We start from the raw sequence: 15,672 nt of genomic DNA, 5'->3' as shown, positions 1-15,672 counted from the left end.
AGCGACGCTCCCCATCCAACCTGACAGAGCTTGAGAGGATCTGCAGAGAAGAATGGGAGAAACTCCCCAAATACAGGTGTGCCAAGAAGACTTGTAATCGCTGCCAAAGGTGCTTCAACAAAGTACTGAGTAAAGGGTCTGAATATTTATGTAACTAAGATATTTTAGTAATTTTTAATACATTTGCAAACATTTCCAAAAGCCTGTTTTTGCTTTGTCATTATGGGGTATTGTGTGTAGATCGATGAGGGAAAAAACTATAATTTTAGAATAAGGCTGTAGCGTAACAAAATGTGAAAAAAAGGGGTTTGAATACTTTCCGAATGCACTGTATAATTCCTCAATCTCTACCACCTCCAGAGCACAACTTATCCCTTCAATTAGCTTCTGATGGAAATCACACTTAACAAAATCACAAAAGGATATTTCATAAAGCAGTATAAAGCAACATAAAGCAGTATAAAGATGTATATAGCAGTATAAAGCAGTATAAAGCAACATAAAGCAGTATAAAGCAGTATAAAGCAGTATAAAGCATAAAGCAACATATAGCAGTATAAAGCAACATAAAGCAGTATAAAGCAGTATAAAGCAGTATATAGCAGTATAAAGCAACATATAGCAGTATAAAGCAGTATAAAGCAACATATAGCAGTATAAAGCAGTATAAAGCAGTATATAGCAGTATAAAGCAACATATAGCAGTATAAAGCAACATATAGCAGTATAAAGCAGTATAAAGCAGTATATAGCAGAATGAAGCAGAATAAAGCAGTATAAAGCAACATATAGCAGTATAAAGCAGTATAAAGCAGTATAAAGCAGTATATAGCAGTATAAAGCAACATATAGCAGTATAAAGCAACATATAGCAGTATAAAGCAACATATAGCAGTATAAAGCAGTATAAAGCAACATATAGCAGTATATAGCAGTATAAAGCAACATATAGCAGTATAAAGCAACATAAAGCAGTATAAAGCAGAATAAAGCAGCATATAGCAGTATAAAGCAGTATAAAGCAGTATATAGCAGTATAAAGCAACATATAGCAGTATAAAGCAACATATAGCAGTATAAAGCAGTATAAAGCAGTATATAGCAGAATGAAGCAGAATAAAGCAGTATAAAGCAACATATAGCAGTATATAGCAGTATAAAGCAACATATAGCAGTATAAAGCAACATATAGCAGTATAAAGCAGTATATAGCAGTATAAAGCAACATATAGCAGTATAAAGCAACATATAGCAGTATAAAGCAGTATAAAGCAACATATAGCAGTATATAGCAGTATAAAGCAGTATATAGCAGTATAAAGCAACATATAGCAGTATAAAGCAACATATAGCAGTATAAAGCAGTATAAAGCAGAATGAAGCAGAATAAAGCAGTATAAAGCAACATATAGCAGTATATAGCAGTATAAAGCAACATATAGCAGTATAAAGCAACATATAGCAGTATAAAGCAGTATATAGCAGTATAAAGCAACATATAGCAGTATAAAGCAACATATAGCAGTATAAAGCAGTATAAAGCAACATATAGCAGTATATAGCAGTATAAAGCAACATATAGCAGTATAAAGCAACATAAAGCAGTATAAAGCAGAATAAAGCAGCATATAGCAGAATGAAGCAGAATAAAGCAGCATATAGCAGAATGAAGCAGAATATAGCAGTATAAAGCAGTATAAAGCAGTATATAGCAGTATAAAGCATAAAGCAACATAAAGCAGTATAAAGCAGAATAAAGCAGCATATAGCAGAATGAAGCAGAATAAAGCAGCATATAGCAGAATGAAGCAGAATATAGCAGTATAAAGCAGTATAAAGCAGTATAAAGCATAAAGCAACATATAGCAGTATAAAGCAGTATAAAGCAGTATATAGCAGTATAAAGCATAAAGCAACATATAGCAGTATAAAGCAGTATAAAGCAGTATAAAGCATAAAGCAACATATAGCAGTATAAAGCAGTATAAAGCAACATAAAGCAGTATAAAGCATAAAGCAACATATAGCAGTATAAAGCAGTATAAAGCAGTATAAAGCATAAAGCAACATATAGCAGTATAAAGCAACATAAAGCAGTATAAAGCAGTATAAAGCAGTATATAGCAGTATAAAGCAACATATAGCAGTATAAAGCAGTATAAAGCAACATAAAGCAGTATAAAGAAGTATAAAGCAGTATAAAGCAACATATAGCAGTATAAAGCAGTATAAAGCAGTATATAGCAGTATAAAGCAACATATAGCAGTATAAAGCAGTATAAAGCAACATATAGCAGTATAAAGCAACATAAAGCAGTATATAGCAGAATAAAGCAGTATATAGCAGAATAAAGCAGAATAAAGCAGTATAAAGCAGTATAAAGCAGTATAAAGCAGTATAAAGCAACATAAAGCAGTATAAAGCAGTATAAAGCAACATAAAGCAGTATAAAGCAGTATAAAGCAACATAAAGCAGTATAAAGCAGTATAAAGCAGTATAAAGCAGAATAAAGCAGAATAAAGCAGTATGGAGCAGAATAAAGCAGTATAAAGCAGAATAAAGCAGTATGGAGCAGTATAAAGCAGAATAAAGCAGTATAGAGCAGAATAAAGCAGAATAAAGCAGTATAAAGCAGAATAAAGCAGTATAAAGCAGAATAAAGCAGTATGGAGCAGAATAAAGCAGAATAAAGCAGTATAGAGCAGAATAAAGCAGTATAGAGCAGAATAAAGCAGTATAAAGCAGAATAAAGCAGTATAAAGCAGAATAAAGCAGTATAAAGCAGTATAAAGCAGAATAAAGCAGAATAAAGCAGTATAAAGCAGAATAAAGCAGAATAAAGCAGTATAAAGCAGAATGAAGCAGTATAAAGCAGAATAAAGCAGAATAAAGCAGTATAAAGCAGAATAAAGCAGTATATGATGAGTAGCACAGTCTTTACCTGGTGGGGCGACTCTGTCCTGGTAGGTGGGTTTAAAGTTACTAAGGGTTAGCAGCAGGGCCTGGATGGTCCCAATGAAAATCCCAGCCAAGCATCCATAGAAGATCAGGTAGAACAAGAGGATTTTAACTGTGGAGAGAAAGACAGAAGGGATTCGTTACAAATAGACATATGAAACAGATTAGTTGTAGACGGCGTAGTGATATGCATGTCCTGTTTTTAGCAGATCTAACATGGTGAATGGGTGTCAACAATACACCAGTATCCCCCATCATTGTACAGATTCACCCTGCCAGGCAGATCTAACATTTTGCCTGAATTGATTCTAACAGGAAATGCCAGGGAAACTTCCCTCTCCAGGAAAAACACCTTAGACATTAGCCTGACAGGACGCTGAACGGAAGATGTCTGGAGGTTTAAAGGGCTGAGTAACTCTAGTGACTAGGAATGTGCTGAGCAACGCATGGTGTGGCGTGGCTGGCTAGAATTCAAATAATAATCAAAATATTAAAAAATTAATTAAAAAAAGCAAGTTTGAAGTTAAGTTATTTAACCTGAGATGTTATTTGAGGGTTGTAGGGATATATTGGTGATTGAGATTAACTTTAAATCTAATTCAACATGTCCATCTTTGCCAGCACAGCTCAGTAACTAAATAGACGTCTCTATAAAATCACTTTCAAAATGGCTGAAAAAAATGAAACTAGGCTGATGCTGTCATTATAAGTGCTTACGATCCAATATGAGAAGTCATTAAAAAATTTATTTAATTACAAAGACAGTCTTAAGTCATTGTGAGAGGCATAAGAGTGGTAATGTTCCTGGTACTAAATCTCTCTACGGTTTTACTTTCTCTGAATTGACTGTAAACTTCAGAGTAACTTCAACAGCGTGTTAATCCTCACTCTGCTGTTAATGCCAGGGTAGATACAACTCCTGTTGCTAGTACTACACAACTACTACACAATATTCCCTCCCCTACACTACTACAGAACATTCCCTACACATACACTACTACAGAACATTCCCTACACATACACTACTACAGAACATTCCCTCCCCTACACATACACTACTACAGAACATTCCCTACAGATACACTACTACAGAACATTCCCTCCCCTACACATACACTACTACAGAACATTCCCTACACATACACTACTACAGAACATTCCCTCCCCTACACATACACTACTACAGAACATTCCCTCCCCTCCACATACACTATTACAGAACATTCCCTCCCCTACACATACACTACTACAGAACATTCCCTCCCCTACACATACACTATTACAGAACATTCCCTCCCCTACACATACACTACTACAGAACATTCCCTACACATACACTACTACAGAACATTCCCTACACATACACTACTACAGAACATTCCCTCCCCTACACATACACTACTACAAAACATTCCCTCCCCTACACACACACTACTACAGAACATTCCCTACACATACACTACTACAGAACATTCCCTACACATACACTACTACAGAACATTCCCTCCCCTACACATACACTACTACAGAACATTCCCTCCCCTACACATACACTATTACAGAACATTCCCTCCCCTACACATACACTATTACAGAACATTCCCTACACATACACTACTACAGAACATTCCCTCCCCTACACATACACTACTACAGAACATTCCCTCCCCTACACATACACTACTACAGAACATTCCCTACCCTACACATACACTACTACAGAACATTCCCTCCACATACACTACTACAGAACATTCCCTACACATACACTACTACAGAACATTCCCTCCCCTACGCATACACTACTACAGAACATTCCCTCCCCTAAACATACACTACTACAGAACATTCCCTGCACATACACTACTACAGAACATTCCCTACCCTACACATACACTACTACAGAACATTCCCTCCCCTACACATACACTACTACAGAACATTCCCTCCCCTACACATACACTACTACAGAACATTCCCTCCCCTACACATACACTATTACAGAACATTCCCTCCCCTACACATACACTACTACAGAACATTCCCTACCCTACACATACACTACTACAGAACATTCCCTAGATATACACTACTACAGAACATTCCCTCCACATACACTACTACAGAACATTCCCTACACATACACTACTACAGAACATTCCCTACACATACACTACTACAGAACATTCCCTCCCCTACACATACACTACTACAGAACATTCCCTCCCCCTACACATACACTACTACAGAACATTCCCTAGACGTATACACTACTACAGAACATTCCCTAGACATACACTACTACAGAACATTCCCTCCCCTACACATACACTAATACAGAACATTCCCTACACATACACTACTACAGAACATTCCCTCCCCTACACATACACTACTACAGAACATTCCCTAGATATACACTACTACAGAACATTCCCTCCCCTACACATACAATACTACAGAACATTCCCGACACATACACTACTACAGAACATTCCCTCCCCTACACATACACTACTACAGAACATTCCCTCCACATACACTACTACAGAACATTCCCTACACATACACTACTACAGAACATTCCCTCCCCTACACATACACTACTACAGAACATTCCCTCCCCTACACATACACTACTACAGAACATTCCCTACACATACACTACTACAGAACATTCCCTCCCCTACACATACACTACTACAGAACATTCTCTCCCCTACACATACACTACTACAGAACATTCCCTCCCCTACACATACACTACTACAGAACATTCCCTCCCCTACACATACACTATTACAGAACATTCCCTCCACTACACATACACTACTACAGACCATTCCCTAGATATACACTACTACAGAACATTCCCTACAAATACACTACTACAGAACATTCCCTCCCCTACACATACACTACTACAGAACATTCCCTCCCCAACACATACACTACTACTGAACATTCCCTCCCCTACACATACACTACTACAGAACATTCCCTCCAATACACATACACTACTACAGTACATTCCCTCCCCTACACATACACTACTACAGAACATTCCCTACCCTTCACATACACTACTACAGAACATTCCCTCCCCTACACATACACTACTACAGAACATTCCCTACCCTACACATACACTACTACAGAACATTCCCTCCCCTACACATACACTACTACAGTACATTCCCTCCCCTACACATACACTACTACAGAACATTCCCTCCCCTACACATACACTACTACAGAACATTCCCTACCCTACACATACACTACTACAGAACATTCCCTACCCTACACATACACTACTACAGAACATTCCCTCCACATACACTACTACAGAACATTCACTACACATACACTACTACAGAACATTCCCTCCCCTACACATACACTACTACAGAACATTCCCTCCCCTAAACATACACTACTACAGAACATTCCCTACACATACACTACTACAGAACATTCCCTACCCTACACATACACTACTACAGAACATTCCCTCCCCTACACATACACTACTACAGAACATTCCCTACACATACACTACTACAGAACATTCCCTCCCCTACACATACACTACTACAGAACATTCCCTACCCTACACATACACTACTACAGAACATTCCCTCCCCTACACATACACTACTACAGAACATTCCCTCCCCTACACATACACTACTACAGAACATTCCCTCCCCTACACATACACTATTACAGAACATTCCCTACACATACACTACTACAGAACATTCCCTCCCCTACACATACACTACTACAGTACATTCCCTACCCTACACATACACTACTACAGAACATTCCCTACCCTACACATACACTACTACAGAACATTCCCTCCACATACACTACTACAGAACATTCCCTCCACATACACTACTACAGAACATTCCCTCCCCTACACATACACTACTACAGAACATTCCCTCCCCTAAACATAAACTACTACAGAACATTCCCTCCCCTACACATACACTACTACAGAACATTCCCTAGATATACACTACTACAGAACATTCCCTAGACATACTCTACTACAGAACATTCCCTCCCCTACACATACACTACTACAGAACATTCCCTACACATACACTACTACAGAACATTCCCTCCCCTACACATACACTACTACAGAACATTCTCTCCCCTACACATACACTACTACAGAACATTCCCTCCCCTACACATACACTACTACAGAACATTCCCTCCCCTACACATACACTATTACAGAACATTCCCTCCCCTACACATACACTACTACAGAACATTCCCTACCCTACACATACACTACTACAGAACATTCCCTAGATATACACTACTACAGAACATTCCCTCCCCTACACATACACTACTACAGAACATTCCCTCCCCTACACATACACTACTACAGAACATTCCCTACACATACACTACTACAGAACATTCCCTCCCCTACACATACACTACTACAGAACATTCCCTCCCCTACACATACACTACTACAGAACATTCCCTCCCCTACACATACACTACTACAGAACATTCCCTCCCCTACACATACACTACTACAGAACATTCCCTCCCCTACACATACACTACTACAGAACATTCCCTCCCCTACACATACACTACTACAGAACATTCCCTCCCCTACACATACACAACTACAGAACATTCCCTCCCCTACACATACACTACTACAGAACATTCCCTCCCCTAAACATACACTACTACAGAACATTCCCTACACATACACTACTACAGAACATTCCCTACCCTACACATACACTACTACAGAACATTCCCTCCCCTACACATACACTACTACAGAACATTCCCTCCCCTACACATACACTACTACAGAACATTCCCTCCCCTACACATACACTACTACAGAACATTCTCTCCCCTACACATACACTACTACAGAACATTCCCTCCCCTACACATACACTGCTACAGAACATACCCTCCCCTACACATACACTATTACAGAACATTCCCTCCACTACACATACACTACTACAGAACATTCCCTAGATATACACTACTACAGAACATTCCCTACACATACACTATTACAGAACATTCCCTCCTCTACACATACACTACTACAGAACATTCCCTCCCCAACACATACACTACTACTGAACATTCCCTCCCCTACACATACACTACTACAGAACATTCCCTCCACTACACATACACTACTACAGTACATTCCCTCCCCTACACATACACTACTACAGAACATTCCCTACCCTTCACATACACTACTACAGAACATTCCCTCCCCTACACATACACTACTACAGAACATTCCCTACCCTACACATACACTACTACAGAACATTCCCTCCCCTACACATACACTACTACAGTACATTCCCTCCCCTACACATACACTACTACAGAACATTCCCTCCCCTACACATACACTACTACAGAACATTCCCTACCCTACACATACACTACTACAGAACATTCCCTACCCTACACATACACTACTACAGAACATTCCCTCCACATACACTACTACAGAACATTCACTACACATACACTACTACAGAACATTCCCTCCCCTACACATACACTACTACAGAACATTCCCTCCCCTAAACATACACTACTACAGAACATTCCCTACACATACACTACTACAGAACATTCCCTACCCTACACATACACTACTACAGAACATTCCCTCCCCTACACATACACTACTACAGAACATTCCCTACACATACACTACTACAGAACATTCCCTCCCCTACACATACACTACTACAGAACATTCCCTACCCTACACATACACTACTACAGAACATTCCCTCCCCTACACATACACTACTACAGAACATTCCCTCCCCTACACATACACTACTACAGAACATTCCCTCCCCTTCACATACACTACTACAGAACATTCCCTACCCTACACATACACTACTACAGAACATTCCCTACCCTACACATACACTACTACAGAACATTCCCTCCACATACACTACTACAGAACATTCCCTCCACATACACTACTACAGAACATTCCCTCCCCTACACATACACTACTACAGAACATTCCCTCCCCTAAACATAAACTACTACAGAACATTCCCTCCCCTACACATACACTACTACAGAACATTCCCTAGATATACACTACTACAGAACATTCCCTAGACATACTCTACTACAGAACATTCCCTCCCCTACACATACACTACTACAGAACATTCCCTACACATACACTACTACAGAACATTCCCTCCCCTACACATACACTACTACAGAACATTCTCTCCCCTACACATACACTACTACAGAACATTCCCTCCCCTACACATACACTACTACAGAACATTCCCTCCCCTACACATACACTATTACAGAACATTCCCTCCCCTACACATACACTACTACAGAACATTCCCTACCCTACACATACACTACTACAGAACATTCCCTAGATATACACTACTACAGAACATTCCCTACACATACACTACTACAGAACATTCCCTCCCCTACACATACACTACTACAGAACATTCCCTACACATACACTACTACAGAACATTCCCTACACATACACTACTACAGAACATTCCCTCCCCTACACATACACTACTACAGAACATTCCCTCCCCTACACATACACTACTACAGAACATTCCCTCCCCTACGCATACACTACTACAGAACATTCCCTCCCCTACACATACACTACTACAGAACATTCCCTCCCCTACACATACACTACTACAGAACATTCCCTCCCCTACACATACACTACTACAGAACATTCCCTACCCTACACATACACTACTACAGAACATTCCCTCCACATACACTACTACAGAACATTCCCTCCACATACACTACTACAGAACATTCCCTCCCCTACACATACACTACTACAGAACATTCCCTCCCCTAAACATAAACTACTACAGAACATTCCCTCCCCTACACATACACTACTACAGAACATTCCCTAGATATACACTACTACAGAACATTCCCTACACATACACTACTACAGAACATTCCCTCCCCTACACATACACTACTACAGAACATTCTCTCCCCTACACATACACTACTACAGAACATTCCCTCCCCTACACATACACTACTACAGAACATTCCCTCCCCTACACATACACTATTACAGAACATTCCCTCCCCTACACATACACTACTACAGAACATTCCCTACCCTACACATACACTACTACAGAACATTCCCTACCCTACACATACACTACTACAGAACATTCCCTAGATATACACTACTACAGAACATTCCCTACACATACACTACTACAGAACATTCCCTCCCCTACACATACACTACTACAGAACATTCCCTACACATACACTACTACAGAACATTCCCTACACATACACTACTACAGAACATTCCCTCCCCTACACATACACTACTACAGAACATTCCCTCCCCTACACATACACTACTACAGAACATTCCCTCCCCTACACATACACTACTACAGAACATTCCCTCCCCTACACATACACTACTACAGAACATTCCCTCCCCTACACATACACTACTACAGAACATTCCCTCCCCTACACATACACTACTACAGAACATTCCCTACCCTACACATACACTACTACAGAACATTCCCTCCACATACACTACTACAGAACATTCCCTCCACATACACTACTACAGAACATTCCCTCCCCTACACATACACTACTACAGAACATTCCCTCCCCTAAACATAAACTACTACAGAACATTCCCTCCCCTACACATACACTACTACAGAACATTCCCTAGATATACACTACTACAGAACATTCCCTAGACATACTCTACTACAGAACATTCCCTCCCCTACACATACACTACTACAGAACATTCCCTACACATACACTACTACAGAACATTCCCTCCCCTACACATACACTACTACAGAACATTCTCTCCCCTACACATACACTACTACAGAACATTCCCTCCCCTACACATACACTACTACAGAACATTCCCTCCCCTACACATACACTATTACAGAACATTCCCTCCCCTACACATACACTACTACAGAACATTCCCTACCCTACACATACACTACTACAGAACATTCCCTAGATATACACTACTACAGAACATTCCCTACACATACACTACTACAGAACATTCCCTCCCCTACACATACACTACTACAGAACATTCCCTACACATACACTACTACAGAACATTCCCTACACATACACTACTACAGAACATTCCCTCCCCTACACATACACTACTACAGAACATTCCCTCCCCTACACATACACTACTACAGAACATTCCCTCCCCTACACATACACTACTACAGAACATTCCCTCCCCTACACATACACTACTACAGAACATTCCCTCCCCTACACATACACTACTACAGAACATTCCCTCCCCTACACATACACTACTACAGAACATTCCCTCCCCTACACATACACTACTACAGAACATTCCCTCCCCTACACATACACTACTACAGAACATTCCCTCCCCTACACATACACAACTACAGAACATTCCCTCCCCTACACATACACTACTACAGAACATTCCCTCCCCTAAACATACACTACTACAGAACATTCCCTACACATACACTACTACAGAACATTCCCTACCCTACACATACACTACTACAGAACATTCCCTCCCCTACACATACACTACTACAGAACATTCCCTACACATACACTACTACAGAACATTCCCTCCCCTACACATACACTACTACAGAACATTCTCTCCCCTACACATACACTACTACAGAACATTCCCTCCACTACACATACACTACTACAGAACATTCCCTCCCCTACACATACACTACTACAGAACATTCTCTCCCCTACACATACACTACTACAGAACATTCCCTCCCCTACACATACACTACACTACTACAGAACATTCCCTCCCCTACACATACACTATTACAGAACATTCCCTCCACTACACATACACTACTACAGACCATTCCCTAGATATACACTACTACAGAACATTCCCTACAAATACACTACTACAGAACATTCCCTCCCCTACACATACACTACTACAGAACATTCCCTCCCCAACACATACACTACTACTGAACATTCCCTCCCCTACACATACACTACTACAGAACATTCCCTCCACTACACATACACTACTACAGTACATTCCCTCCCCTACACATACACTACTACAGAACATTCCCTACCCTTCACATACACTACTACAGAACATTCCCTCCCCTACACATACACTACTACAGAACATTCCCTACCCTACACATACACTACTACAGAACATTCCCTCCCCTACACATACACTACTACAGTACATTCCCTCCCCTACACATACACTACTACAGAACATTCCCTCCCCTACACATACACTACTACAGAACATTCCCTACCCTACACATACACTACTACAGAACATTCCCTACCCTACACATACACTACTACAGAACATTCCCTCCACATACACTACTACAGAACATTCACTACACATACACTACTACAGAACATTCCCTCCCCTACACATACACTACTACAGAACATTCCCTCCCCTAAACATACACTACTACAGAACATTCCCTACACATACACTACTACAGAACATTCCCTACACATACACTACTACAGAACATTCCCTCCCCTACACATACACTACTACAGAACATTCCCTACCCTACACATACACTACTACAGAACATTCCCTCCCCTACACATACACTACTACAGAACATTCCCTCCCCTACACATACACTACTACAGAACATTCCCTCCCCTACACATACACTATTACAGAACATTCCCTACACATACACTACTACAGAACATTCCCTCCCCTACACATACACTACTACAGTACATTCCCTCCCCTACACATACACTACTACAGAACATTCCCTCCCCTTCACATACACTACTACAGAACATTCCCTCCCCTACACATACACTACTACAGAACATTCCCTCCCCTACACATACACTACTACAGAACATTCCCTCCCCTACACATACACTACTACAGAACATTCCCTACCCTACACATACACTACTACAGAACATTCCCTCCCCTACACATACACTACTACAGAACATTCCCTCCCCTTCACATACACTACTACAGAACATTCCCTACCCTCCACATACACTACTACAGAACATTCCCTCCCCTACACATACACTACTACAGAACATTCCCTCCCCTAAACATAAACTACTACAGAACATTCCCTCCCCTACACATACACTACTACAGAACATTCCCTAGATATACACTACTACAGAACATTCCCTACACATACACTACTACAGAACATTCCCTCCCCTACACATACACTACTACAGAACATTCTCTCCCCTACACATACACTACTACAGAACATTCCCTCCCCTACACATACACTACTACAGAACATTCCCTCCCCTACACATACACTATTACAGAACATTCCCTCCCCTACACATACACTACTACAGAACATTCCCTACCCTACACATACACTACTACAGAACATTCCCTAGATATACACTACTACAGAACATTCCCTACACATACACTACTACAGAACATTCCCTCCCCTACACATACACTACTACAGAACATTCCCTACACATACACTACTACAGAACATTCCCTACACATACACTACTACAGAACATTCCCTCCCCTACACATACACTACTACAGAACATTCCCTCCCCTACACATACACTACTACAGAACATTCCCTCCCCTACACATACACTACTACAGAACATTCCCTCCCCTACACATACACTACTACAGAACATTCCCTCCCCTACACATACACTACTACAGAACATTCCCTCCCCTACACATACACTACTACAGAACATTCCCTACCCTACACATACACTACTACAGAACATTCCCTCCACATACACTACTACAGAACATTCCCTCCACATACACTACTACAGAACATTCCCTCCCCTACACATACACTACTACAGAACATTCCCTCCCCTAAACATAAACTACTACAGAACATTCCCTCCCCTACACATACACTACTACAGAACATTCCCTAGATATACACTACTACAGAACATTCCCTAGACATACTCTACTACAGAACATTCCCTCCCCTACACATACACTACTACAGAACATTCCCTACACATACACTACTACAGAACATTCCCTCCCCTACACATACACTACTACAGAACATTCTCTCCCCTACACATACACTACTACAGAACATTCCCTCCCCTACACATACACTACTACAGAACATTCCCTCCCCTACACATACACTATTACAGAACATTCCCTCCCCTACACATACACTACTACAGAACATTCCCTAGATATACACTACTACAGAACATTCCCTACACATACACTACTACAGAACATTCCCTCCCCTACACATACACTACTACAGAACATTCCCTACACATACACTACTACAGAACATTCCCTACACATACACTACTACAGAACATTCCCTACACATACACTACTACAGAACATTCCCTCCCCTACACATACACTACTACAGAACATTCCCTCCCCTACACATACACTACTACAGAACATTCCCTCCCCTACACATACACTACTACAGATCATTCCCTCCCCTACACATACACTACTACAGAACATTCCCTCCCCTACACATACACTACTACAGAACATTCCCTCCCCTACACATACACTACTACAGAACATTCCCTCCCCTACACATACACAACTACAGAACATTCCCTCCCCTACACATACACTACTACAGAACATTCCCTCCCCTAAACATACACTACTACAGAACATTCCCTACACATACACTACTACAGAACATTCCCTACCCTACACATACACTACTACAGAACATTCCCTCCCCTACACATACACTACTACAGAACATTCCCTACACATACACTACTACAGAACATTCCCTCCCCTACACATACACTACTACAGAACATTCTCTCCCCTACACATACACTACTACAGAACATTCCCTCCACTACACATACACTACTACAGTACATTCCCTCCCCTACACATACACTACTACAGAACATTCCCTAGACATACACTACTACAGAACATTCCCTCCCCTACACATACACTACTACAGAACATTCCCTCCCCTAAACATAAACTACTACAGAACATTCCCTCCCCTACACATACACTACTACAGAACATTCCCTAGATATACACTACTACAGAACATTCCCTAGACATACTCTACTACAGAACATTCCCTCCCCTACACATACACTACTACAGAACATTCCCTACACATACACTACTACAGAACATTCCCTCCCCTACACATACACTACTACAGAACATTCTCTCCCCTACACATACACTACTACAGAACATTCCCTCCCCTACACATACACTACTACAGAACATTCCCTCCCCTACACATACACTATTACAGAACATTCCCTCCCCTACACATACACTACTACAGAACATTCCCTACCCTACACATACACTACTACAGAACATTCCCTAGATATACACTACTACAGAACATTCCCTACACATACACTACTACAGAACATTCCCTCCCCTACACATACACTACTACAGAACATTCCCTACACATACACTACTACAGAACATTCCCTACACATACACTACTACAGAACATTCCCTCCCCTA

General features: G+C 40.7%; 1 protein-coding gene across 1 annotated transcript in view; it reads right to left on the bottom strand.

Moving 5' to 3' along the window:
- The window catches only part of atp1b1a (ATPase Na+/K+ transporting subunit beta 1a), an 83,732-nt gene that overhangs the window by 13,180 nt on the left and 54,880 nt on the right, over positions 1 to 15,672 (bottom strand). Inside the window, exon 2 of the mRNA NM_001140597.1 lies at positions 2,944 to 3,072. Coding sequence (NP_001134069.1) covers positions 2,944 to 3,072 — 129 coding nt within the window. The remainder of the gene's footprint in view (positions 1 to 2,943; positions 3,073 to 15,672) is intronic.

Source organism: Salmo salar, chromosome 16 (genome assembly GCF_965601325.2).
Source record: "Salmo salar chromosome 16, fSalSal1, whole genome shotgun sequence".
In the NCBI taxonomy this organism is placed as follows: Eukaryota; Metazoa; Chordata; class Actinopteri; order Salmoniformes; family Salmonidae; genus Salmo; species Salmo salar.
The sequence above is the reverse complement of the archived record's forward strand: the minus strand, read 5'-3'. Positions and strand labels throughout refer to the sequence as shown.